The sequence below is a fragment of the Monodelphis domestica genome, chromosome 5, assembly GCF_027887165.1.
Source record: "Monodelphis domestica isolate mMonDom1 chromosome 5, mMonDom1.pri, whole genome shotgun sequence".
Lineage (NCBI taxonomy): Eukaryota > Metazoa > Chordata > Mammalia > Didelphimorphia > Didelphidae > Monodelphis > Monodelphis domestica.
In genome coordinates, this window is record NC_077231.1 from 121,667,648 (window position 1) to 121,695,146 (window position 27,499).

The 27,499-nt window shown below is 41.2% G+C and overlaps 1 protein-coding gene and 1 non-coding gene across 16 annotated transcripts in view; both read left to right on the plus strand.

The window, feature by feature from the left end:
- The window catches only part of CHD4 (chromodomain helicase DNA binding protein 4), a 34,198-nt gene that overhangs the window by 1,122 nt on the left and 5,577 nt on the right, over positions 1–27,499 (plus strand). For 2 of the 15 annotated variants that reach the window (XM_056799231.1, XM_056799232.1), the window contains exons 2-35: positions 75–249; positions 4,087–4,208; positions 4,419–4,634; positions 4,854–4,972; positions 5,075–5,316; positions 6,908–7,035; positions 7,267–7,402; positions 7,540–7,718; positions 7,883–8,122; positions 8,694–8,897; positions 9,031–9,236; positions 9,598–9,729; positions 9,807–9,903; positions 11,066–11,257; positions 11,617–11,817; positions 11,989–12,126; positions 12,358–12,479; positions 12,613–12,786; positions 13,158–13,299; positions 13,396–13,527; positions 13,633–13,750; positions 13,964–14,088; positions 14,450–14,687; positions 14,852–15,027; positions 24,059–24,239; positions 24,324–24,410; positions 24,520–24,608; positions 24,697–24,830; positions 25,154–25,298; positions 25,884–26,049; positions 26,321–26,418; positions 26,534–26,663; positions 26,960–27,031; positions 27,295–27,432. In XM_056799231.1, coding sequence (XP_056655209.1) covers positions 153–249; positions 4,087–4,208; positions 4,419–4,634; positions 4,854–4,972; positions 5,075–5,316; positions 6,908–7,035; positions 7,267–7,402; positions 7,540–7,718; positions 7,883–8,122; positions 8,694–8,897; positions 9,031–9,236; positions 9,598–9,729; positions 9,807–9,903; positions 11,066–11,257; positions 11,617–11,817; positions 11,989–12,126; positions 12,358–12,479; positions 12,613–12,786; positions 13,158–13,299; positions 13,396–13,527; positions 13,633–13,750; positions 13,964–14,088; positions 14,450–14,687; positions 14,852–15,027; positions 24,059–24,239; positions 24,324–24,410; positions 24,520–24,608; positions 24,697–24,830; positions 25,154–25,298; positions 25,884–26,049; positions 26,321–26,418; positions 26,534–26,663; positions 26,960–27,031; positions 27,295–27,432 — 5,116 coding nt within the window. In that variant the 5' untranslated portion in view covers positions 75–152. Of the gene's footprint in view, positions 1–74; positions 250–4,086; positions 4,209–4,418; positions 4,635–4,853; positions 4,973–5,074; positions 5,317–6,907; positions 7,036–7,266; positions 7,403–7,539; positions 7,719–7,882; positions 8,123–8,693; positions 8,898–9,030; positions 9,237–9,597; positions 9,730–9,806; positions 9,904–11,065; positions 11,258–11,616; positions 11,818–11,988; positions 12,127–12,357; positions 12,480–12,612; positions 12,787–13,157; positions 13,300–13,395; positions 13,528–13,632; positions 13,751–13,963; positions 14,089–14,449; positions 14,688–14,851; positions 15,028–24,058; positions 24,411–24,519; positions 24,609–24,696; positions 24,831–25,153; positions 25,299–25,883; positions 26,050–26,320; positions 26,419–26,533; positions 26,664–26,959; positions 27,032–27,294; positions 27,433–27,499 lie in introns of all 15 variants that reach the window. The other 13 variants (XM_056799238.1, XM_056799239.1, XM_056799240.1 and 10 more) reach the window with 8 other exon arrangements.
- Positions 26,087–26,223, plus strand: LOC130454827 (small Cajal body-specific RNA 11). The gene has a single exon (XR_008912623.1). It is a non-coding gene; the product is annotated as a small Cajal body-specific RNA 11 (non-coding RNA).

Consider the following 27,499-nt stretch of genomic DNA (forward strand, 5'->3'; position numbering starts at 1 on the left):
GGGACAGTGCACGTCACTGACTGTTCTCTCTTTCTCTGTGTCTCTCTTCCCCCCTCCCCCCCTCCTCCGCACAGTGACTCGGGCCAGCACAGAGGGCCCCAGGCCGGAGGCAGGAGCAGCTGGGCCAATTCCCTGGCCAGGAGTGGAAGGGGATGGCTTCAGGCCTGGGCTCCCCATCCCCCTGCTCTGCAGGCAGTGAGGAAGAGGACATGGAAGTGCTTCTAAACAGCCTTCCCCCACCCCACCCAGGTAAGTGCTCCTAAGGGGCCACAGCCTGGGGAAGAGGAGGCATTTGGGGCCTCCCCAAGTGACTGTTGGGGCAGGGTTGGGTAATGCCACTCTCTTTGCAGGATCTGAGGTGGGAGGGTATCCAGAGGGAGTGGTTCTCTTCTGCAGAGCTCTCCTGTAAAGAGGGTGATGGCAGCCATGTGTTTCTGCCTTGGGCATTGTGGATTGAGGTGTCTTGGAGATGACATCTAGTGCCCATTTGTGCCCAATGTAGGATCTGAGCTCATGGTGAGAGAAGGATAATGCTCTATGTGAAACTTAGAATGAATAGGGTGGCATTAAAGGTAGGATATAGCCAGCCAGTGCTTTGTAGCCTGGCATTAAGGTTTGGGGTGATAATAGCCAAACATCTCTGAAGTCTGGTGAGGGTCTTGGGGGTAAAGGTCCTTGCTGCCTTGGAAAGTATAAACAGGGATTGCTGGGTTCTCTTCTCTTTTTCGGTTTATTTTTAGCCAGTGATCAGTTACCGGTTTTCTGTTCTCTGTGCTGACTGAACTGCAAAGTTTGAATCTCGCTCACAGCCGGGATATGGAGCACTTGCAGCCAGGCAAATTGCTGGAGTGTTTTGGTTGGGGGATGAAAGCTGAGGAAATATGTTAATGATCTAGAAGACTAAGATTTGGGGTTTGGGGGAGCAGAGGAGTCCCCAGTGCATTTGAGTAGGAAGGAATTTTTTTTTTTAAGACTAGACTTTCCATCATTCTGTTTAGGGAAGAAATGTTTAACAGAATGCCTCCTGTCTGGGAAAGTATGTTTGTATTGGTGGAGGGGGAGAAATATAGAGGTGTGTTATGTGTGTTTGGGGTGGGTCCTTGGACAAGGCAAATTGAAATGGTTGCATTTACCCTGTGCTTTCCGGAGATGGCACTGACCAGTCCTGAGGAGCAGAGCTGCAGTTCATTGCTCAAAGGCAGAGACATAGTGTGCTTTTCATCTTCTCCTGTGCCCCTAAACTGGCTTTTTTGTTCTACTCCTTTTCTTTTCTTCCTATCTCAAGTTTTCTTATCCTTCCTGATGTCTGTATCTGATCTTGAAGTATCAGAGAGGTGGTGTAGGAAGTCCTAGATTCAAATTCTGTCTTGTTAACTGTGTGACCATCAGTAAGAAACTTATCAGCCTCAGTTTTGTCTGGTTAAATGAGGATAATAGATGTAAAACCTGCTTCACAGGGTTTGTTGTGCAGTTCAAATGAGACAATATATGGAAAAGTGTTTTATAAACCATAAAGTACTATATAAATGTCAACTGCAGTGGCTGTTTGCTATTTTTCTGTTACCTGAGCCAGATATCCTCTCATTCCAAAGATTATTTCTTGCTTAGATTCTGCAGTGACTTGTCTTTTTTATTTTTAATTTTATTTACTATTGACAAAAACTGGGCTGCCTTGGAGAGATGCTTCTAGACTGGGAATTATCTAAGTCAGGGCCAGGAATGTCTGTACTGGAGCCTCTGCTCTTCCCTTCACAGTTGTTTGGGTGATGGATGTTAATCACAATCTTTCCCTGCCCTCTAGACTGGTAGAATGGAGGACCAAATTTTGAACTTCTTTGGTGTCTATAGATGAGCTTAGTATGTGGTTGTCCTGTCGTCCAAGGGAGTGGGGTGGTCTTGGCCTTTTTCTTGACAAATAGGAGAATTGTCTTATAATATTGCTCCAGAAGCTAGGTGTGAACCACATGAAAGTATTCCTCTTCCCCCTCCATTGGCCCCCAGGGCTGGGGTTGTTCCTGTCCTAGCTGGAAGCTGTATAGACTCCCAAGATGAACTCTGCCCCAAGCTGTTCTATGACCCAGTTTTTCTACATTGCCACACCCCGTTCCTGTCCCTTTCCCAAATCTTCCTCCAGATCTCCACTAATATGATGTTGGCCATGTCAGCACATTCTTTGCCTGAGAGGTTGGGGGGGCTATTTATGAGTGGACTAGGGTGTACTTCTTGCCTCCTCATGCCCCTTGCCTTTCTCTCAATATTCCTTATGAGGTTCTAAAAAGGAGGAACTGGGGTGTGTTGAGCAAAGGATAACATAAGAATTGTTCAGAGGCCTTCCAGAAAATTATTCTTCCTGGTGCCTGGTGAGATCTAGGCCGGTGTCCTATTCCCTTGGGAGTGGGAGGGGTTGCCTTGAGCCTAGCCTGATCCTGGGCTAAGTAGGCTAGGGGCCTGATGGGGCTTTGTCTAACCTGATGTCTGTTTTTTTCTAGTGTCTAGTCCAGGGAGGGAAAAGCCAGAGGTTGGGGGGAGGGGGGGCAGGTCTCTTGGGATTGGTAGGTCTCTTGGGATTAGAAGGTAGGAGCTTGTATAGAATTGGAAGAATGTTTGTGTTCCTTGGGACAGGTGTGTGGATTTCTGAAATGAGGGCCTTCATTGGGTAGCTTCTCAAATGAAGGTGGCTTTGTAGGGTGTGTTTTAGAACTTCTTGCATGGATGTTCCCACTACAATAGATATCAGAAGTAAGGTAAGATGATTGTGTCTTTGGACCTTTCTTAATGTCCTATTTTGGTCTGGTCTTTAAAAGTTTTTTTTGGTGGTGTAACTCAACCTTTTGTTATCAATTGCCCCATGTACATTTATACTGGATTTCATTCTTTTGAGGCCCCTCAAGAAGCATGTCAATCTAAAAGTGGGTAAGGTGCCTGGATCTGGGGCCCTTTTGAAGGAGGAAAGGACAGGAAAGTTCTCACTAAGGATAATTTCTTTCCCCTTTCAAACCTCCCAGCCACTTCCTGTCTGCCCTGTATTGGCAGGCTGGGTGCCCTGGGTGGCTTCTGTGGTCAGGAGCCATTTTCCCTCTCCTTAGTTGGTGAGTGAGGTACCTCCCATACCACCCCCACAATGGGTGGGGGTGGCCAGAGAAGAGGGAGTCAGTGAGCTAACATGGATTTCTGTTACAAAGGAAGCAACATCTGTCCTTTCCCTCCTCCTCAGTGCCCCCCTCCCACCTAGGCCCTGCCCAGCAACTCTGGATGTAACCCTAGGCTTTGTGCTAGTGTGCCCAGAGCCAAGGGGGAGGGGGAAGCCAGATGGGAGAAGGCTAGGTTGGAGGGAGTAGTAACAGCTGAGTTGACTTGGGCCCGGGGGAGGGTAGACTGCTGGCCCCAAGGGAGACTAAGGAGACGAAGCTTGGAATAGGAGAGAAGGGGGTAGGGTAGGGGCTGTAAAGGTAAACTATTGGGGAAAGGGGTGGGAAAGAGTATAGGGGGAAGGTGTCTTTGGAGATACTGTTGGCAGCTGAGCCTAAGGTCCAGAGACTCTGGTTGCCCTGAGTAGCTGAGCCCCAAAAGGGCTGGTTAAGGGTGTGGCTATGGGGAACTCTGGAGGTGTATTGTTACCCATATTTTCTAAACATTAGAGTTAGAGGCATGCTGTTGTATTTCCTACCTCTCAGCCAGTGTAATTCCTTAGGTTAGAACTATTTATTTCAATATTAGGTATCTGGTCAATTATAGTGCATCATGATAGAATATTAAGACTTTTTTTTCCCTACAGTTAAATTACCTTAATTCAGAAGCTATGTTAGTAGAGATAAAGTAAGATTGCTGTTAAGGAGTGGCCCTGAGGCTCTGTGATAGGCTAGGGATGGTTTGACCTGCTGTAATGGTTGTTTAATATGCATATAGATTTCCCTTGGACTTTTTCTATTTTGAGTACCAATTCTTTTTCAATCTCCTGGAGAACAGAGAAGGTAATTTCTCTCGTTTTTTGGGGGGAAATTGTAGATTGAAGACTCGACACCAGTCCTAATATTTCCCTCTCTTTCTTCTCATTCTCTATATCTCACCCTAATCTATAAATTTAAGAGAACGAAGAAGACCCAGAGGAAGATTTATCAGAGGCAGAGACTCCTAAGCTCAAAAAGAAGAAGAAGCCCAAGAAACCTCGGGATCCTAAAATCCCAAAGAGCAAGCGACAAAAAAAGGAGGTGAGTGAAGTTGGCTGAGGTATGAATGGAAGGTGGGTGGGAAGGAGGAAAAATGTGAGAATTAGAGATAGGGAAGACTGGGCAGGAGGGAGCAGACTTTGTGTAAGGGAAGAAGGTCCTGGGATAAGCCAAGTGGCTGTCCCAAGGCCAGCATGTGTGTAGCATGTGTGTGTCTGTCTCCCTTTCCCTCTCCCCCTCTCCCTATTCTAGCGTGTGCTCTTATGCCGGCAGCTGGGAGACAGTTCTGGGGAGGGGCCTGAGTTTGTGGAGGAAGAAGATGAGATGGTTTTGCGATCAGACAGCGAGGGCAGTGACTATACACCTGGCAAGAAAAAGAAGAAGAAGCTCGGGCCTAAGAAAGAGAAGAAAAGCAAGTCTAAGAGGAAGGAGGAGGAAGAGGAGGATGATGACGACGATGATTCAAAGGTGCCCAGATCCCCCATATTCTCTTTTCTTTTTCTTTCCAAATTGTTTCACTGCCTCTTAGAAAGCTTTTTCTTGTAAGATACCCAACTTCTAATTCTTTCCCCTTTAAATATCCTGATCCGATCATTCTCAGCTTCTCAAAGGTTCCTTGCAATGTCCTAATCTGTACCATTGAAAGGTTGGCCAGAGCTTTGACTCTCTTCTCTTGGCCCCCTGCAGGAGCCCAAGTCATCAGGTCAGCTACTGGAAGACTGGGGCATGGAGGACATTGACCATGTATTTTCAGAAGAAGATTACCGCACTCTTACCAACTATAAGGCCTTCAGCCAGTTTGTCCGGTATTTAAGCTAAGACTTGGGGGTCCTTGGGGGTGGGTATATCTCCCTTAGTGTCTCTAGTTCTGTTTAGCAACGTGTCTATTTTCATTCTTTCTTCCCCAGACCCCTCATTGCTGCTAAGAATCCCAAGATTGCAGTTTCCAAGATGATGATGGTTCTAGGGGCCAAGTGGCGAGAGTTCAGTACCAACAACCCCTTCAAGGGCAGTTCTGGGGCTTCAGTGGCAGCAGCTGCTGCTGCAGCAGTAGCTGTAGTGGAGAGCATGGTAACGGCAACTGAAGTTGCACCACCTCCACCCCCTGTGGAGGTACCCATCCGAAAGGCCAAAACCAAGGAGGGCAAAGGTTAGTGAGATAAGATAAAAATCTGCAGATAATTCTTATCCTAGGATGTCTTTATTTCTGCTTCTGAAGTTGAATTTGGATCTCAAGTTTGGGGGAAATTTATGTTGGTAAAACTAGTCTAGAAAAAATTATAGGGAGGATTGTCATTTTTTTAAACCTATTCCTCAGTGATAGATTCAATTCAACAAATTTATGTTAAATGCCATTCAGAAAATGAGTTACAAAGACAAAAGCAAAATAGTCTTCTAGAAGCTTGCATTCTCTTGGGGAGGACTTGGATGGGTGAAAATGTATTCTGTATGGCAATGTGAGGAGCAAAAGAGTAGACATTTGGGGTAGCCTGGAAAGGCTGCCAGCTCTACATATATACATATACTTTATGTATGTGTCTGTGAATCCCTTGAAGGGATACTAGAATTCAGAGAAGCAGGGATGAGAATAGATAAAATTTCAGGTTTGAGGGCTATGGAATTTGGGAAACTTATTTAATCAGCTTGGGTTAGAGCATAAAGTAGAAAAATGTGCAAAAACTGGAGCCTGATTATGGTGGTCTCTGGTGCCAGGTTGAGTAGGTATAACAGGATTTTGAGTGAAAAGGGATGTGGAGCACAGGGGCAGTGATGGGATCAGAAAGATTACAAGAATATTAATTTGTCAGCTGTGAGGAGTATTGGAAGCACCCAAGACAGTCTATTAGAATAGCCTTGGTGAGAGATTTTGATGGCTGAGACTAGATGGGAGGGATAGTTATGTGATTGAGTAGAAGAGATGTATTAAGGACAGAATTGACAGGGCTTGGTAATTGGACAAATTGAGTTTGAAATGCTGATAGAATATCCAGGTGGAGGTGTTACAGAAACAGAAATCAATAGGTCTTTAATAATTATTTGGATATGGGAAGTGAAAATTAGTTAAGGATAACTTCTGGGTGACTGGAATAAGTAGTGAAATTTTAGAAGGGGGTGCTTCTCAGTGGGGAGGAAGATAATAAATTACATTTTAGACTTGCAGTTTTTGAAATGCTGATGGAACTTCCATGTGGGGATGTCTAGCAGGCAGTTGATACAGGACTGAAAACTAGGGAAAGATTAGAGTGGAAGTATAGATTTGTGAGATATCTTTGTACATATGATAATAGTACTCATGGAAGCAGATGAAATGCTCAAGAAAGGTTTAGAGAGAGAAAAGAGCCACGGGCAGAGTCCTAGGGGACATCTACTCTTATGGTGTTGGGAGATGAAAAATGATCATCTTGCAAAGGAGCCTGAGAAAGACTGATTAAACAGATAGGAGGAGAAATCAGGCAAGAGAATTATTATGGAAACGGGGAAGAAAGAAGATACAGGGGGTATATGATGGTGGGAAGGGAGTGGGGTCAGCAGAATTAAAAAAAACTGTAAGTGTGTGGTTTGGTTTGGTTTTTTTTTTTTTTTGGATGTGGTAAACTTGACATATTTGTAGATAACAGGGGGATGGAGTCAGAAATAGGAAGAGATTAAAAGTGAATGAAGGAATAAGGTCAATCATTCAAGCTTGCAGAGACCTTAAAGACTTGTTTGCATTTGACTCAACTTTTCTTCATTTCTTTTAGGTCCTAATGCCCGACGAAAGCCTAAGGCTAGCCCACGTGTGCCTGACGCTAAGAAACCTAAACCGAAGAAGGTGGCACCTCTCAAAATTAAGCTGGGTGGTTTTGGCTCCAAGCGCAAGAGGTCTTCGGTGAGATTCTGTGTGTGGTGATAGTCACCAAATCCTGAGGAGGAAGTGCTCTGGAACAGGATAAAATAGTAGATAAAAATGTGGGAGGATATGGGCAGAGTTGTTCTAGGTCTAGTACAACCTTCTAGTATCCTAACTGCATTCTTTAAAAGGGGAAAGTAGTACTTTTTTCACCATATATATCATCTCCTTGGCTAGGACTTCTAACTGTCATCCTCTTTCATCTGCCAGAGTGAAGATGATGATCTGGATGTGGAATCTGACTTTGATGATGCTAGTATAAATAGTTACTCTGTGTCAGATGGTTCAACTAGTCGGAGCAGCCGCAGCCGCAAGAAGCTCAGAGCTACCAAAAAGAAAAAGAAAGGTGTGTTTCTCTTATGTCTTTGTTTGGTTATTGGGGAGGGCTCCAATCCCCTAAAAAAAATGACCAAGACTTGGGGGTGGTATCATAATGGGTGGCGGGTTGTGCTACTTACTGGGCTTCCCCTCTTCCTTGCCCAGGCGAGGAGGAGGTGACTGCTGTGGATGGTTATGAGACAGACCACCAGGACTACTGTGAAGTGTGCCAGCAAGGAGGAGAGATCATCCTGTGTGATACCTGTCCTCGTGCTTACCACATGGTCTGCCTGGATCCTGATATGGAGAAGGCCCCAGAGGGCAAGTGGAGTTGTCCACATTGTGTGAGTACTTGCCAGATATGGTCCCTTTAGACCTGGGAGAGGATGTATCCTGTGGGGATTATGGGAATGGAACTTATGGGATTTGGGGGGAAAGGCATTGGTTTGGGGGAAAAGAAAGGTAAAAAACGGGGGGGGGGGCACCTAGCTGTAATCTCTTAACACAGGAAAAGGAGGGTATCCAGTGGGAGGCAAAGGAGGACAACTCTGAGGGCGAAGAAATCCTAGAGGAAGTTGGTGGTGATCCTGAGGAGGAAGATGATCATCACATGGAATTCTGCAGAGTCTGCAAAGATGGTGGGGAACTGCTCTGCTGTGACACCTGCCCTTCCTCCTACCATATTCACTGCCTGAACCCCCCACTCCCAGAGATCCCCAATGGCGAATGGCTTTGTCCTCGTTGCACAGTGAGTGTCTGACTTGAAAGGTGTAGGGGAGTGAAGTATAATTCATGTCCTTGTTGTTATTATGTGATATTAAAGTATCATGAAAGTAGAGCAAGAGTTTCATTGGGAACTAGGGAAATTACTCCTTTGGGTCCAAATGAGTTTAGAGAACCCAAGACTTCTGGTGATTCTGGGATCCATCTGCTACAGGACCATGCTGGATTGGTGTAGGGCAGAATAGTTAATGTTTTGCCAGCTGTCCAGAGCATTCTGTTCCTGTCCTTGCCTCAGCACCCTGCCTCAGGGACCCTATCAACTCAAAACTGGTTTATCGGGACCACTTAATGCTCTATAATTTTCCATAAGTAAAGTCCAGGTCTCCAAATCTATTGATTTACCAAGCATAATTGTCTTGTATTATGTTTTGAGAGGTCTAGGTTTGGCTTGTAAAAAGAGACTAGATGAGGATAAAAAAAATGGAAAAGATTTCCCCTCTTTTTGTTCCTCTTAAATCTCTTTAACTGTGTTGATAGGTTGTGTGTGTGTTGGGCTTTTTCCTTAGAGCTATACTATTTGTGTTTCTGTTTCTTAGTGCCCTTCACTAAAAGGTAAAGTTCAGAAGATCCTGATCTGGAAATGGGGACAGCCACCATCTCCTACACCAGTGCCCCGACCCCCTGATGCTGACCCCAATACTCCTTCCCCTAAGCCTTTGGAGGGGCGACCTGAACGACAGTTCTTTGTGAAGTGGCAAGGCATGTCCTACTGGCACTGTTCTTGGGTGTCAGAATTACAGGTAAGCCCTCATCAGAGGGACTGAATTGAATGTGTGAGATGAAATACAAAGAAATAGGAGTAAAGCTAGTATTTCCTAGATAAAGGATAATATCCTATTTGATAATTTCTTTCTTTTTTTTCTTTTTTTGAAGCTGGAGCTTCACTGCCAAGTGATGTTTCGCAACTATCAGCGCAAGAATGATATGGATGAGCCCCCATCTGGGGACTTTGGTGGGGAGGAAGAAAAAAGCCGTAAGCGAAAGAACAAGGATCCCAAGTTTGCCGAAATGGAAGAACGCTTCTACCGCTATGGGATTAAACCTGAGTGGATGATGATCCATCGTATCCTTAACCACAGGTACCAGTAAAGCTGGTGATTGTTATAAAGACAGCTTTGGCCTTAAAGGGTCACTGGGATTAGAATGGGGTGGGAGGGACAGGATCTCTGTGAAAGAGAAATAGAACTTTCTTCTTTCTGCTACTGGAACTGAGCATTTGGAGCATCTGTTAGTGTCTTGTACAAAATAGATGTGCACTAAATAGTAAAGGAATCCTGGTCTTTGCAGAGTTAGGAGAAAGGGGTTTTTGGTCTAAAGCCAAGAGCTTGTGATGCTGGAAACAGAGTTGACTTTCCAGTTTAGAATATGTACTGCCTTAAGATCTGAAGAGAATGGGGTTTCATACTCTTGACAGTTTTTTCTCTCTCATTGGTGCCACAGTGTGGATAAGAAGGGTCATGTTCACTATTTGATCAAATGGAGGGACTTGCCCTATGACCAGGCATCATGGGAGAGTGAAGATGTAGAAGTGCAAGACTATGACCTGTTCAAGCAAAGCTACTGGAACCATAGGTGAGTATTAGATTGGCTTCAGAGTGGGAAGGAAGGACTGTTGACAAGAGAGGCATTTAATGCTCTCTCTTCTTTAGGGAGCTCATGCGGGGTGAAGAAGGACGACCTGGCAAAAAACTCAAGAAGGTGAAGCTAAGGAAGTTGGAGAGGCCCCCTGAAACTCCTACGGTTGATGTGAGTTTGAGACAGAAAAGGAAATGACTTATTTGGGTGGGAAGATTGGTCTTGTATCTCCATCTAGACTGTGCTTCATTTGATGTCAATGCTATAAATAATGGTCTGATTTCTTTAGCTCTAATTGTTTAGTAAGTTTTCCTTTCCCCTGTCTCTGAATCAGAGAGCCTTAGTTTCTCTCATTTTAGCCAAGAGGAAAAACTAAAGCCCAGAAGTAGGAGGAGGGAGGGAGATTTGCTCAAGTTAACACAAAAAAATCCTTGAGAGAAGTAACGTGACTTAATGGAAAAAGAGTGCTACATTTGGAGTCAAGAGAGACTTAGGTTTGAAAATACACTTTGACATTTAGCTGTGTAACTATGGGCAAATCATTAATATCGCTTAGCTCCTGTTTCCTCATCTGTAAAATGGAAATGTCAATATCTGTTGTTATCTGCTTTACAAAGTTTTTATGAGAATCAAATGAGAGGTTTATTGCGAAGTACTTTTACATACATTAATAACATCATTAGCCCATATGTATATGTATTTTGAGTTGGGGTAAGATCTCAACACTCCTAATATTCAGCTCAAGACTTTGTCTTGGTGGTCCTATTTTGAGAATAAGACAGGAAAGTTGTCAAAACAAACCTTGAAAGGGATATGGTAGAAATACTTTGCTTAGTTTGGAGTGTCTTTAGGGACTTTATTGTTTTTGTATTGTATTGAGGGACACTAGATTCTGTTTTCCTGAAAATCTTTTAATATCCAAACCTCCATTATCTGGTGGGCTAGTTATCCTGCCTAGAGGAAGAAAGAGTCTAGGACAAAGGCAGAAGAGAAAAAGTGACCTGTAAGGATTTTCTTTCCAGAGGCTTTCATGTAAGTCTGGAAAAGACATGGTATTACAAAACCAGCTGTTCCTTTGTGGAATATAAGAACATTTCCTGAAGGGCAGCTAGGTGGCTCAGAAGATTGAGAGCCTAGCTTAGAGAAGGGAGTTCTCAGTTCAAATCTAGCCTCAGACACTTCCTAGCTTTGTGACCTGGGGAAATCACTTAACTCTCATTTCATGCTCTTCCTTGGAACCAATACACAGTATTAGTTCTAAGATAGAAAGTAAGGGTTAAAAAAAAAAGCCATTCCTTACCAGTTTCTGATTTCTCACTATTTTCTCTTCCAGCCAACAGTGAAGTATGAGCGGCAGCCAGAGTACTTAGATGCCACTGGTGGGACCCTACATCCTTATCAGATGGAGGGATTGAACTGGTTGCGCTTCTCCTGGGCCCAGGGCACTGACACCATCTTGGCAGATGAGATGGGTTTGGGCAAGACTGTTCAGACAGCTGTCTTCCTATATTCTTTGTATAAGGAGGTGAGAGAGCCTGCTATTTAGCTTTTCTATCTTCTCAAAATGATATTTGTTTACTGCAGGGGCTTTTACTTAGTGCTTAGGTAGAAGAGAACAATTTCTGTTCCTTGGAGAATTTAGTGTAATGGGGGAAGGCAAGTTAAAAAGAATATGACCCAACAAGACATAACTATTAGCAGCCAGACAGAGCTATATGAATCTCTTGAGTAGGATAGGTATGCCAATTGGATCAGAGCTATATAAGGGATTAGTCTGAAAAGACCCCATGGAAAAGGAGAGAACAGAAATTTTGAATTTTGAAATGATTTAGGAGAGGGAAAAGATTAAGACTAGTTTTGATTCTCCCCTCTTCCTCACTCCAGGGACATTCAAAAGGCCCTTTCCTAGTGAGTGCCCCACTTTCTACAATCATCAACTGGGAGCGAGAGTTTGAAATGTGGGCTCCAGACATGTATGTGGTCACCTATGTTGGGGACAAGGACAGTCGTGCTATTATCCGTGAAAATGAGTTCTCTTTTGAAGACAATGCTATCCGTGGTGGCAAGAAAGCTTCAAGAATGAAGGTATCTCAAAGGTTGACTATCAAGAGGGAGAAATACCCCTTTCTAGTCAAGCTCATTTCCTTGGGATAAAGAAAAAGGGATGCCTTGGGATCTTGAAGATGCTGCTTACGGTAGTGGGACTGAGCATCAGTAATTTGAACCCCTATCCACCCCTACCCCTTTCCTTTGCAGAAAGAAGCATCTGTAAAGTTTCATGTGTTGCTGACATCCTATGAACTGATCACCATTGACATGGCCATTCTGGGTTCCATTGATTGGGCCTGCCTGATTGTGGATGAAGCTCATAGGCTTAAGAACAATCAGTCTAAGGTAGAGAAGTCTTTGGGCCCATTTGTTGATAATTTGTTGAAGGGGAGCAGTAATCCCTTAATAGTGGATAGAGTAGGGAAGAGCATCCTGTAGCTTATTCCTTCATTAGAAGGCTTGTGCTTCTTAAGTTAGTAACACCATTTTGGGATTCTCTGGAGTCATACTGGGGCCCATGGGTGGCAAAAGTGATTTGCTTTCCTTTCCCTCTTAACCTTTCCTCTACCCTACTAGTTTTTCAGAGTCCTCAATGGCTACTCACTCCAGCACAAGTTATTATTAACAGGAACTCCTCTGCAGAATAACTTAGAGGAGCTCTTCCACCTGCTTAATTTCCTCACTCCGGAAAGGTTCCAGTAAGTATTCTTTCATTATAGACACACCATTTCTCATACCCACTCCAGCACCCCTTATTTCCCTGTTTATTGCACTCTTCATTTTTTTTTAAATTTTCCACTCTAATAGCCTCTTCCTTTTTTCTTGATAAAGCAACCTTGAGGGCTTCCTAGAGGAGTTTGCTGACATTGCCAAAGAGGACCAGATCAAGAAATTGCATGACATGTTGGGGCCTCATATGCTGCGGCGGCTTAAAGCTGATGTCTTTAAGAACATGCCCTCTAAGACAGAACTGATTGTGCGTGTGGAATTGAGCCCCATGCAGAAGTGAGTTGAAGGAATGTTCCCCAAAGGGAAAGAAAAAGAAATAAATCCACTTTTAAGATATTTATATTTTTTTCCAATATCCACATTTGGTTCTAGAGCATCTGATGGTGGGGACAAGTGTGATTTGAAGATGCTCTCATATAACTGTCATGGAACACATGGACCATTTTCCCCAATTTGAATCAAATTCTGACTACTTGCAAGCCACCTTATGGCCTTTTTTAGGTTCAGTCTAATTATTTTTAGGCTCTAGGCCTAGCATCTTTCTAATTTTGGGTTCCCAGGACCAAAAAAGAAAGGAAGAGACCTGGGTCTTAGCATAATATGGTTGTCTTGAAGTTTGGTAGTACAACTTTCTTTTCTTTCTGCAGGAAATATTATAAGTACATTCTCACCCGAAACTTTGAAGCACTCAATGCTCGGGGTGGTGGCAATCAGGTTTCTCTACTTAATGTGGTGATGGATCTTAAAAAGTGCTGCAACCACCCTTACCTCTTCCCTGTGGCTGCCATGGTATGTCCTGAAGCCTCATGTTCTTTAATGTCATCTCAATTGTTCCCTCAACTTCCATTTCATTTTTTTTCCCTCTTCTTCTGCCTTTTATTCTAGGAAGCACCAAAGATGCCCAATGGGATGTATGATGGCAGTGCCCTAATTCGAGCATCAGGGAAGCTACTTTTATTGCAAAAAATGCTCAAGAACCTCAAAGAGGGTGGCCACCGTGTGCTCATTTTCTCACAGGTATTTGAGTTTGTTGGTTTAGTGTATAGGAAAGTTAGAGGGAGGGAGAGTTCTTAGTGGGACAAGAATTCAAGCTCATGCATACCAAATATATTCTCTTCCTAGATGACTAAGATGTTGGACCTGTTAGAGGATTTTTTGGAACATGAAGGTTACAAGTATGAGCGAATTGATGGTGGGATCACTGGGAACATGCGTCAGGAGGCCATTGATCGCTTTAATGGTAAGGGGTTGGGAAAAACATGTATTGGGAGGAAAAGGGCAGATCTAAACACCATCAGGCTTGTGTCTTTTGGTTAATAACTTTTTTTTTTCCACCTCAGTTTTCCTACTAATACCTGACATTGGGAATATATTGGGAAGGGAAGGAAATACAGGAATTGCCTTTTGGTTTGAAAGGTGTGTTTGATTATATTTTTATTTACTTTCTTTCCAGCACCTGGTGCTCAGCAATTTTGCTTTCTTCTTTCTACTCGAGCTGGAGGCCTCGGAATTAATTTAGCTACTGCAGATACTGTTATCATCTATGACTCTGACTGGAACCCCCATAATGATATCCAGGTGAATAGGATCAGACTCAAAAGTGATGGGTTACTGAACAGTGATATAAGGGTCCCCTGTATAAGTAGATGCCTAAATGAGAAGAAAACAAGAGGTTTTATTTTTCATAGCTCTTTTTATTTATTTATTTACTTACTTACTTATTTTGGTGACTAAGATTGGACACGAAGGTCATCTTTTTCAGGGAGCAATGCCTCAGTTGTACCTTATTCTGATTTCTAGGGAGGGAAGATATTTTAACAGCATGAGGAATAACAAACATTGGTGCTTTAATATGGGTAAAATTCCAGAGGTGTATGGGTAAGTGGAACAGGGAAACAAAAAGTGGTCCATAGTTCAACTTTTGCTTCTGTTCCTATAGGCTTTCAGCAGAGCCCATCGCATTGGTCAGAATAAGAAAGTGATGATCTACCGTTTTGTGACCCGAGCTTCAGTAGAGGAACGTATCACACAGGTGGCAAAGAAGAAGATGATGCTTACACATCTTGTCGTAAGACCTGGCCTAGGCTCTAAGACTGGCTCCATGTCCAAGCAGGAGCTTGATGATATCCTCAAGTTTGGTACTGAGGAACTGTTCAAGGATGAAGCCACTGATGGAGGTAAGGGTTTGGTTGGGTCTCTAAACTTGGTGTAGAGGGTTGGAGAGTATTTGTGGGACTTGGAGTAGTGATAGATCTTCTAGGAGAAAGGAACTTTACATACTCTGACTCACCTTCTTCTAATTGTGCTCTATGTGGAATACTGGAATACTTTTTCTTTATAGGAGGAGATAACAAGGAAGGAGAAGACAGCAGTGTTATCCACTATGATGACAAGGCCATTGAGCGGCTACTGGATCGAAATCAGGATGAAACGGAAGACACAGAACTTCAAGGCATGAATGAGTACTTGAGCTCCTTCAAGGTGGCCCAGTATGTCGTGCGGGAAGAAGAAATGGGGGTGAGTGCTGGAGAAATCTGGAATCATCAATCAGGAATGTATTTAGAATGGGAAGAATTCATTCTCCTAGAGTATGTTTCTCTGTCCTTTCTTAATTTCAGGTTATCTAAACTGACCTTTGTCTCATTACACTTCTAGTAGCTCTTGCTAATTTTCTTTATTCTATATCTCCTTTTTTTATTGATTTTTTTTTTTACTATGTGTTCCTGAAGAATATTCATTGAATATCCTGCTCCATTGCTTCATTGAGGTGTGGTGGTTTTCAAATGTTATGCCAGAGGAAATAAATGTTGTGAGGTTCTAATTGGAAAGATGTGAAGCATAGTCATATCTTTGGAGGGTCAGCTTTAGTCTTCAGAAGCTTGTTACCAGGAGGTGAGACACTTTTGATCAATTTTTTGGCTGTGAGAAAAATACATGAATTTTGGGCTTCGTTGTTATCCTGCTTCTACAGTAGCAGCAGCCTAATGGTGGAGAATGGAGCAAAGGGGTGCTGTGGGGAGAATGGCAAAAAGATGTTGGCAAAATAGTTCCAGAGTAAGATCCAAAAAAGACCGAAGATTGAGGAAGGCCTATAGTTTTAATGAAAATTTCATGCCTCTTAAATCCTCAATGAGAGTCTAAGTATGTCTAAGCCCAAATAACATCACCAAAAAATTTTTTTTTATGTACTTATAGGAAGAAATTGGTTGTTGATGTATCAGGCTGCCTGTGCATAGTCAAAGAGGCACTTTCAGTTTGAACTATTTAAAAATGCTATTGATACTGAAAAATAGGGTAAAGATAAGAGAACAGATATTGATACAGATTTAGTTTTTCCTGAGAAGTGGCTAGCAACTACCTTAGAAATACCAGAAGAGGCTAGAAACTCTTGGGCAGCAAATACTTGATCAGTTTGCCAATCAGAAGGTGATGTCTGACATCCAAGTGCACTACCAATTCAGGATATATTTACTTATAATGTATTTCTGAGGGGATTGAGGAAAGATTATGGGCAATATTGTCTCATAAAACATTAAAGAATAAAGGAGAAAAACTAATTTACACGGAATTTTGCAAGAGACATAATTAAGCCACATCATTGTGAGCCACAATATTATTTTTACAACCAGTGGCTTGATATTTAAATTCTAACTCCACAGTTCCTAATATGTACATGAAGAAATAAAAATGACAGAAATAATTATAAGAACAGAAAAAGTGACTGGCAGAGATTAAGGAAGCACAATTTTTGAAGGTATTATGAGATTCTCAAGATATCTGATTTAGAACCTGAGTTAGGAAGGACTATAAGTTATTAGACTATTCTATATCTAAACAAGAATCCCCTCTATGATATATCCAACATGTGACCAACTTTTGATTGAAGATTCACTCTGCACAGAGCCCATATATTCTTTTGGATAGCTCAAATTGTCAGGAGGTTTTCCCTTACAGATTTGCTTCTGTGTCTTCCATCCATTTCTTTGTCTTAAGGCCAAAAAGAAAAATCTGTACTTCACTTATACAATTATCATGCTTGCAGTTCTTTTCTTCTGGCTAAAAAATTCATGCACAGAAGTAGAGCATTGGACTTGGAGTCAGGAAGTCCTGATTTCAAATCTTGCCTCATATACTTTCTAGCCATGTGACCTTGGGAAAGTAAGTCACTTAGCCTCCTGATTTCTTCATCTGTAAAGTGAAAGGGTTGTACTCGTCTAAGGTCCCTTCTTATGCTAGATCTGTGATCCTATGCAGGATTTTCTTAAGGCCCTTAATTACTCTCTGGGTTGCCTTCCTAGATATGCTTTCAAGTTGACTAGTGTTCTTCATAAAATATGGCACTGAAAAATGAACATAGTATTCCAAGTATGGTTTTACTGGGGTAGAAAATGGTGGAATTATACCAGGTCCTTGACACTATACTTCTGTTAATCTTAATGTTAGCATTGATTTTCTTGGCTACCATATCTCATTGTTGATATATGTCAAATTTACTGCTCATGAAGTCACCCCCAATATTTTTTTCTTTGCTGATGTTTTCTGTTTCTCATGTTATCCCAACTCTTCCCCTTGTCCCAGTCATCTCATGGATAAATGAATACTATTTAAACACTTTTTAATTAAAAAAAATAAATTTAAATAAAAATTTTTAAACTCATAAGAACTGATGGAAACATAAGTCTGAAAATGTGCAAAGGTATAACACCTGTGGACCTCCCATCTTTATAAAGGGCCTCCAGTCTTTTTCAAATTGATTCTTGCCTAAGTATGCTTTTCCCATGTTATGTTTGCAAAGCTGAATTTTTGAACCTGTGTTTATATTTTACATTCATCCCTATAAATATATTACATTGAGTCTACTGCTCTAGCTTATCAAGATCTTTTTGAGTCTTTGACACCCTCATTTTAGGTATTCTCAACTTTGTGTTATCTGCAGATTTGATAAGCATGCCATTTATAGCTTTATTTAAAATGTTGAATAACACAAGGTCAAACAGATTTCAGTCACTACTGGAGATTGCCTCCCAGCTGACATCATAACATTAATAACTATTTTTGGGATTTGGCTACTTAGCCAGTACTGAATCTATTTTACTATTGTTTATGACAAATTTTTCCATTTTTTTCTCCCATAAGAATAGAATGTAAAATTTTGTAGCCTGTTTTGCTAAAACCTAGGCAAACTATTTACAACATTGCTTTGATCTATCAGGTTGATAACCATGTCACAAAGGGAAATATAACTAGTCTGGCATAACTTGTTCTTGATAAAGCTAGTCCAATCTTTGTGCTTGCTGCTTTCTTTTCTTGATGTTCCCACCATCTTTTTCATAGTATGTTCTAGAATTTTGCCAGAATTTGAAGTTAAACCCATTGGCCTGTAGTTTTTAAACTTTATTCTCGTTTTGAAAATCAACAGTGTGATTCCTCTCTCCTGTTCTCTGCGATTCTTTCTTTTTTTTTTAAACCCTTACCTTCCATCTTGGAGTCAATATTGTGTATTGGCTCCAAGGCAGAAGAGTGGTAAAGGCTAGGCAATGGGGGTCAAGTGAATTGCCCAGGGTCACACAGCTAGGAAGTGGCTGAGGTCAGATTTGAACCTAGGACCTCCCATCTCTAGGCCTGGCTCTCAATCCACTGAGCTACCCAGCTGCCCCCTCTCTGTGATTCTTTCAAAGAACATTGTCAGCAGTCACCTCTCCCACTTCTTTTTCATGTCCTAGATTGCAGTTTAGCTATGTCTTTGGAACATCTTAAGGCATCTAGATGCTGTCTTCCTATCTCCTTATTTATCTTGGGTATTGCCTCCCCATTAACCATTTTTGTTATGCCCATTGCATTTCAGTGATTATTCTTGTTGGCAGAGGGGGAAAAAAACCAGAAGCATAATAGGAGCTGAGCAGTTCTGTTTTCTGTTATTGTCTGCTCCACCCTGAGCAGCAGTTCCATTTCTCTGATAATTTTTTCCTTCCAGTTGTAGTTAAAAGAAACTTTTTTTGCATTTTGTAGAGCCTTGCCTACTCCCAACACATTTTTTTAAATAGTACTATACATTTGTTCTCTTCTTTTAACCTGCTTTTTTTCTCTTTTTCTTTGTTGTAGGTGTGTTTTCTGGTCATCCACATCTTTAGATAACTTTCCCTTGTTTCTCTTATGTCTCTAGGAAGTTTTTTCCCATTTTTCAGAGCTTTTCTTCTTGGGATGATGACTAGAAAGTGGATGAGTATCCATTTTATTTCTAGTCAATATTCTACTACATAGAAGTACTGCATTGAATATTTTGGTATACACTGGACCTTTATTTCTATAGAATTTTAGTTCATAGGATGCTAATTATCCTTTCTCTGAAGGCTTTGGAATCTTCTTTCTCAAGATATCATCCCCCCCCCCCCCCGTTCCCATCATTGTTTAAAAAAAAAGTATTGCATCTAAAAATAATGTATCTATAACTTTTTTTACACACTCATTTTCAGATTGCTATCTTTTAACAAAAATGAGAAAAATTGTCCAAAAAACTACCTTATATTACAGTGTATACAACATTATACTTATTTTGTTCCCTGTCTACTAAGAGGCAGAGTGGAGTTTTTTTTAAATCATCTATCTGGGTTTCTGTCATTTCTATATCTAATTAGTTCTTGTTGTTGAGAATGGAGTTTTTCCTTGTTGTTTTCCTCAGATTTTGAAGAACAAAATTAGTTATTATTAACTACTTGGCCTCTGGCAGAAAAAATTAACAGTAGATGTCTAGATAAAAAGTAGTCTTATCTCATTATTCCCTCAGGCTATATTTGAACTCTAATACCTCATTCTTTATATATGATAGGTAGCAGTGATAGCCAATCTTTTAGAGACTGAGTGCCCAATATGCAACCCTCATGCCACTTGTGAGCCCCCTGCCTTACCTGAGACAGGGGAGGGAGGAAGCACTCCCATTGAGCTACTGGGCAGAGGGGCAGTGATATGAGAAATGTCTTTAGGGGCACACGGAGAGGGGGGGATGAGAGCAGCCCCCTCTGGCATGCTCTGGCACATGTGCCATAGGTTCGCCAATACATCCAAAATATATTCTGTACCTGGTGTCCATATGATTCTATCAAGAGGTGATAGCCATGTTTCATCATTGGTCCTTTGAAATCATGTTAGTCGTTGGAACTATTCAGAGTTCTTAAGGTATTTAAAGTTGTTTCATTTCTAGTGTTTTTGGTTACCATAAAAATGGTTTTCTCATGATTCTGCTCATTTTATTCTGCATCAGTTGTCATACAAATTACAGGATTCACTAAAACTGTCCTTTTTGTATCTTCTTATGGCACAATAGTATTCCATTACCTTCATATACCATAATTTGTTCTGTTATCCCAAATTGTTGGATGCCTCCTTAGTTTCTAGCTATTTGCTATTATAAGAAGAGCTATTATAAATATATTTGTACATATAAGCCCTTTTTCCTTTCTCAAGGTTTTAGGGCTAGTAGTGGTGTTGATAAAGAAGTGAACATTGGGGAAGATAACAAAAAATATTGGGAAAATCCACCATTAGTAGTCAAAAGCAATTGAGGTTAAAGATTTATAGACTATATAGTCTCTTGCCTATATGGCATGAATTACTTGTCTAGAGCTGCAGTTTCCCTAGTAAAGGAATGTTTGGTGAAGAATTCTTTTGTTTATTCCACCACAATAATTTTCTGCTACCTACTTAAATAACTTTTTTTTTTAAGCCCTTACCTTCCATCTTAGAATCAATACTGTGTATTGGTTCCAAGGCAGAAGAGCAGTAAGGGCTAGGCAATAGGGGTTAGGTGACTTGCCCAGGGTCACACAGCTCAGCTGGGAAGTGTCTGAGGCCACATTTGAACCTAGGACTTCTCATCTCTAAGCCTGGCTCTCAATCCACTGAGCTACCCAGCTGCCCCCTTAAATAACTCTTATAACAAAGAAAAACAGTTAAGCAAAACCAACTGAGAGCAACTCCATCTTCAGTATATATGATAGTCATAGTACACTCTTGCCTCCAATCTGCAGATTTCTTTTTTTTTTCCTGTCCTCTGGAACTAGTAGTGCTCATTGCATTTAATCTAAATTTATCTTTTAATGTTTTCATTTACTTTATTGTAGTTACTGTATATGTTCTTTTTGCTTTACATCATTTCACACAGGGTCTCCCTGTTTCTTTGAATTCTTCATTTATCATTTCTAAAAGGATAACAACATTACATTGTATTCATATGTCAGGGTTTATTCATCCATTGTCACTTGATGGGTATCCATTTTGTTTCTAATCTTTCCCTACCACAAAGTGTGCTGGGTTGAATTTTTTTGGTATACAATGAGCCTTTCTTCCTGATGTTAACCTCATTGGAGTAAATTCCTTGTAGTGTCATTCCTAGGTAAAAAGTGATAAACATTACAGTAATTTTTGGCATAATTATAAATTGTTTTCTAAAGTGGTTGTCCTAATTCATGTCTTTGCCAACAGTTTATTAGTATGCCTGACTTCCCATAGCCCTGCCAAAATTGACCTTCTTTAGATTTTATCATCTTTTCCAATTTGATATGGATATGAGGTAAAACCTCAAAAGTTTTATAAACTTTGAATTTCTTTTATTGTAGTTTTCTTATATTACTGATAGTGGCTTGCATTTTTTCTCTTGAAAGTTATTTGTTCTTATTCCTTACCTTCTCTGTTGTTCTTCACCCAAATATTATTTATCTACAATATGTTTTCCCTGCTCTGGGCCCTGGAATGGAATTATATCTTAATCTGTAATGCTATTCCAAATAATTACACCATTTCACTTGTCCTCTAAGATGGATAGTACTGTCTTGGGAAGTGGTGTATTCCTGTTTATCGAACTCATCCAGTGGAAGCTTGTTTCCTGTTTGTAAGGTATGATGTAGGAAAGGTCCTTTTCCAGGTATGAATTGAACTAGATGGCTATTGATATTCCTTTACACCTCTGAAATCACGAATTTTTTTTTTAAATCAAATCAGGAATATCCTTCCAGAATCATTGCATTCATGGGTCTCATCTTCACTAGTTTTTATAATATGAAGTCAAATTAGCCTCTTTTGTGTTAGGATAGCTAATTCACTTTCCTTTGATACCCATATACTTTGTGTAAATTTCCATAAAGACATTTTATATCATGGGTTTTAGTTACTGGCTCCTTTCTTGGATTTTTATATTCTGTGAGCTTCTAGGATTGTCTCTATTGCTTTTCATTTTCTTACATTGTAGCTACTCTGTTGTACGTAGCTTAGTGTGACTTGTACATAGGCAATTTTTTCTTCCTTTTTTGGGGGGGGTCATCAACCTCATTACCGAAAAAAAGGTAATTAATTAATAAAGTATTAAGGGACAGTTAGGTGAGTGGATTTAAGAGACAGATATAGAGATGAGAGGTCCTGGGTTTAAATTTTGATTCAGATACTTCCTAGCTATGTGACCCTGAGCAGGTCACTTGACCCCAAGAACTTAGCTCTTATCACACTTCTGCCTTAGAAAAAAAGTATTTGGTTCTACCAATCCATATTTCCTCATCTCTACAGATTCTTAGAAAATAGTTTAGACTTTGCAAATGATATTCTGTAGTAGACCACATTTTTATAGTTACCTGGTCATTTGAAAAATGTAGAAGCAGATTAGATTTCCATTATTATATAGAGTACAATGTCAAGGTGAAGACTTTCCTCCCAAAGGTTTATCTCTGAATGTCAAAATCCCATTAAAGTCTTTGAAAGCTGTAATTAATGACAGTTTTATTTGACCATGTGCTTATTAAAAGTAGAACAGAAACATAGAAAGATAGGTACTTGCTAAAAGTTTTCTATAATCATGGAAGATGTTTAGTATGGAGTCTAAATAGAAGTAGGATTGTTCCTTAGATGTGATAAGGTTCTCTCAATGTTCCTAGAGCACTCTACCCAGGAATATTTCATACCCATGTAAATAAGAGCCATAATAATTCATTTGGCCAAATTACCCATGCAAGAAGCCAGGTAGATGAAAGGAATCTATTGTCCAGATATATACAGTTGGTTGGATTGTCTATAGATGTAGCCCATCAATACCTATTATATCTTACACAAATATTTTTGTGAATGAACAATAAACTTGGTCCACAATTGAGTATTAGAGGTGAAAAGGATATTGCAGGTGAGAATTTTGCACTGATTTTAATGACTCCGTGCTTATTGAAATAAAGATCTGTATTTAAAATAATATTCTGTATGACTAGAAGTTACAGAAAACCAAAAGCTCCATAGAATTAAAAATTTTAGTCCTCAATAGGGTAGTTGTGGACACAAGTAGTCTATAGGAAGTGTATTACCATAAGAAGTGTGTAGGAAAAATGGCATAAGGAATACTATACAGAGGATATAGTGTAGAGGATATATGACTTAAGAGGTAGATGGACTATGTAGTGATAGTGAAGTGTAAATGATAGCTTTTCAGCTCTCGAAGTGTCCATGTATAACCAAGAGGTTTAGTGGAAGAACCTCAGCACATTGGTTGATTTCTCCTATGGAGAATAATATATAGGAGGATATGAACTAGTTATACAGTTTGAAAGAATATTGAGGGAGGTAGGTTGCTCAGTGGATTGAGAAGCCAGGCTTAGAGACAGAAGGTTCTAGGTTCACATTGGCCTCAGATATTTCTTAGCTATGGGACCCTGGGCAAGTCACTTAAACTCCATTGCCTAGCCCTTACTGTTCTTCTGCCTTACAACCAGTACTTAGTATCAGTTGGATAGAAGACAGGTTTAAAGAATGAGAATTAATGGGTTGTAATCCATTCTGTTGAAGGAAATGTCCACATTAATGGATCTGTATTCTTGTTGAGTTTTAAACGTGTTTTAAAATATTGGTTGTTGCTGGTGTTGGCTAGTCTAGTGTAAGGGATCTTGAACTAATGTGCATCATTGGTTTGTAAAAAATAGTTTCAAAATGACCTTTAGAAGAGCAAACCTTTGAACATTGTAAGGATTCTGTAAGGACTTTTAGTCATAAGGCATATGCAAATAGATATCAAAATTCTATCTTTTATCTATTCTGTCTATATATATTCTATCTGTCTTTTTATTTCAACATTTTTTAAACACCCTGTTTTTTGGGCTAGGCAGTGGCTATACAGAGACAAAAATGAAACAATTCTTGTCCTCAAGGAGCTTATGTGCTAAAAATTTTAGGGGAAATTCCTGCTACCCATTCTTGCTTTATTGAATGTCTGACTTTGTTTGTCTACTCTCTTACCCTGTTTTGTCTTAGTCAGATGCCCATTTGAAAACATTAATTTTCTTATCTCTGTTGATATTCTGTCTTTGATAACTAATTTATACAGTGAACATAAGGAATAAGAAGGGGCTGTCTTATCCGTTGAGTTTCTTTGAAATCTCAAGCCCAACCAGATATGGTACTCTATAATTGTTCTGGAGGTAAATAGTTTAAATGTCTTGAGTGGCCTAGAAGCTTTGAGGATCTATGTAGAATGGTGATGGTGGCCACCCATACCCCACCTAAGTTTTGATTGCATCTGTCCCAGGAGGAGGAAGAGGTAGAACGAGAGATCATCAAGCAGGAAGAAAGCGTGGATCCTGACTACTGGGAGAAGCTGCTGCGGCACCATTATGAGCAGCAGCAAGAGGACCTGGCCCGAAACCTAGGCAAAGGGAAGCGAATCCGTAAGCAGGTCAACTACAACGATGGCTCCCAGGAGGATCGAGGTGTGTCTGGCCGGCCCCATCCCCTGCCCTTGGGCCGCTCCCCTAGGGCCGTGGGCCCCGCTCATCTGCCCTCTCTCCCTCCAGATTGGCAGGATGACCAGTCAGACAATCAGTCCGACTACTCAGTGGCCTCAGAGGAAGGCGATGAGGACTTTGATGAGCGTTCAGAAGGTGAGGGTTGTTTCCCTGCTGGAGATCTAGGCTATCAAGAGTGACTAATGTCCCTACTATTGCTATTCACCCATGCACCTTCCCCATACTCCCTCCTCTTTCCTTGTAGCTCCCAGACGGCCTAGCCGAAAGGGCCTGCGAAATGATAAGGACAAACCATTGCCTCCATTGTTGGCTCGTGTTGGTGGAAACATTGAGGTAAGCAATGGGAAGTGCCACTCACCTATGAGAGAAGGTTGTACTTGAGTGATGTCCATCATGAGAAGGAACCTGCTTTTTTCCTCAGGTACTTGGCTTCAATGCCCGCCAGCGGAAGGCTTTCCTCAATGCCATTATGCGTTATGGGATGCCTCCCCAGGATGCCTTTACTACCCAGTGGCTCGTGCGGGACCTGAGGGGCAAGTCAGAGAAAGAGTTCAAGTGAGTGAAGGTTTGGGGAGAAGTGTGGGTTGGGGCAGGGTTCTGTCTTGCTGCTGACTACTTCCACAGTTGATGTCTCTTGGGGTAGGGAATGCCGTGCTTTGTCCATAGCCATTGTGAACCATCGTAGTTGTTGATAGAGATGTTAAGCTAAGATCTCTGCTAGAGTTAGAGCTTGAACTATTATGTGGAGCTCTGCCTTCCATATTAGGGAGAGGGTATTAACCTGGTGTAAGAAGTTAGTGCCCAGCTGAGTTTTTGGGTGATTTGCACTGCAGTGTTGGGTTGCCTATTTAACAGTCTCTTCTATCTTTTTACCTCAGGGCTTATGTATCTCTCTTTATGCGTCACCTTTGTGAGCCAGGAGCAGATGGGGCTGAGACCTTTGCTGATGGTGTTCCCCGTGAGGGCTTGTCCCGCCAGCATGTCCTTACTCGTATTGGTGTTATGTCACTCATCCGAAAAAAGGTGTGGCCCTAACCACCTCACCATGAATGAATGAATGAATGAATGAATGAATGAATGAATGAAAAAGCATACATTAAACATTTGCTTTGAATTAAGAACTAGAGACATGAATAGAAAAAGACAGTCTCTACTCTCAAGGAGTATGTTCTATTGGGAAACAAATACACATAGGGCATTAGTGGATAGGAAAAGGTGTTGTTTGGGAGATCACATGTATGGTGAACAAAGCTATAGAGCAGTCCAATTGCCAGAACAATGGTAATATTGATTACTAAATCAAAGCAAGAGTGAAGTGAGGTTGTGGGGTTACATTTGTTGTAGCATTGCAGGAAGATATGGGATGAAGAGACTCTCCAAGAACTGGTATGGTAGTCCATTGAGAAAGGGTACAGCTGTGGGGCCACTATAGCAAAAGGATGGATGGTGTATGCTGGACTGGAGAGACAAACACGATGTTCATACGGCCTAAACTGATGGATTTGGGAAAGGATATAAAGGGTACCCAGGGAGAAAATGAAAGTCTCATGGAGAAAAAGTTCTTTTTGTTCAAGGCAAGGTTTTACCCTTTTCCCCTAAATGCTACAGGTGCAGGAGTTTGAGCATGTCAATGGGCGCTGGAGCATGCCTGAGCTGGCTGAGGTAGAAGAGAACAAGAAGATGTCACAGCCAGGATCACCTTCCCCTAAAACTCCCACACCTTCCACTCCAGGAGACACACAACCCAACACTCCTGCACCTGTGCCACCCCCTGGTAAATCTGGTTTTTTCCTGTTCCTTTCTCTTCATTCAAGTCCATGCTTATTATTGCTTTCCTGCTTGCCACTGTAGCAGGAGGGCCAGAGGCAGGACTAAGAGCAAATCTTCCTCTCAGATTAGGAGGGCTGTCCTGAGATGGGGCTGACTCTTAAAGGCACAAGAGGACACTTTAAAATTGCATAAATGAAATTGGGCCAATTTGCCTAATGAGGACCATTGGTAACATGTAGGTCTAGGGCATTAGTCCCATTTCTGTTTCTTTATAGATGATGGAGTGAAAACAGAAGAAAATAACAACAAAGAAGAAGAAAATGCAGAGGGAGAGAGAGAAGTGAAACCTGCAGCTTCTGAGGCATCTGTGGAGGTGAGAATTGGGAGGGTGGGAGTGGGGTAGATAAGAAATTGCTATGGATATGGACCCTAAGGAAAATTAACTTGGAAGCTACCTGATCTACTATTTATTTTTTTTTTTCCCCAAGGGCACACAGCCTTCTACATCTAACCCAGAAGAAGAAAAGGTTCTGACTGAGCCTTTGGAGGGAGAAGAGAAGGTGGATAAACCAGAAGTCAAAGAGAAGACAGAGGAGTCTATGGAGACAGAAACCAAAGGTAACAAGATTTCTGAAGACTATGGCTTTCAGCCAGATTATAGAGGTAGAGAAGTCTTGAGTATAGGGGAATGTTATCTTAAGAGTCTAGGCACATCATTCTTCCCTTTTTTCTCTTCCCCCCTAAAAAAGTGGGGTAGGTGGGATGAGTCCAGATAGTTTTCTTTAGCTCATCTTTGTGACTCTTAATTGTAGAGAACTAAGTTTAAGATTATTCCATTTGGGTCATATTTGAATGGGGGTGGGGGTGGGTTGTTATTTCCTTAACCTATACTTTCAGCTTCATCTGTTTGTCAGGTGTTGCTGAAATGGAGAAGACAGAGGAGAAGTCAGCAGTGGATCTGACCCCAATTGTGGTAGAAGACAAGGGTGGGTATTTTAAAATTATTTAGATTAAGATTATGAAATCAAAGATTTATATTTGAGGTCATTGGTTAAGAAATGGAGACAGACTTGCATTTGCTTCAAAATCTTTTTCTCATTGCTAAGGGAGGTGTCTACTTAAAAGTACTGTGTCTGAAAAGAGAGTTTGAGTGACCTGGCTCAGTGTGGCTGGATGCTGTGCATTGGAGCCATGGACTAGGTCTAGGAGCTTTTCTGTACCTGACCTTTCTCCCACATATATCTTTCAGAGGAGAAGAAAGAAGAAGAAGAAAAAAAAGAAGTGATGCTTCAGAATGGGGAGACCCCCAAGGACCTGGGTGATGAGAAACAGAAAAAGAACATCAAACAGCGTTTTATGTTCAACATTGCAGATGGCGGCTTCACTGGTACAGAGGTTCATGGGAACTTAAGAGGGTTCTTTGTCGAAGACCATTAGCTTTTTAGGAACTAGAG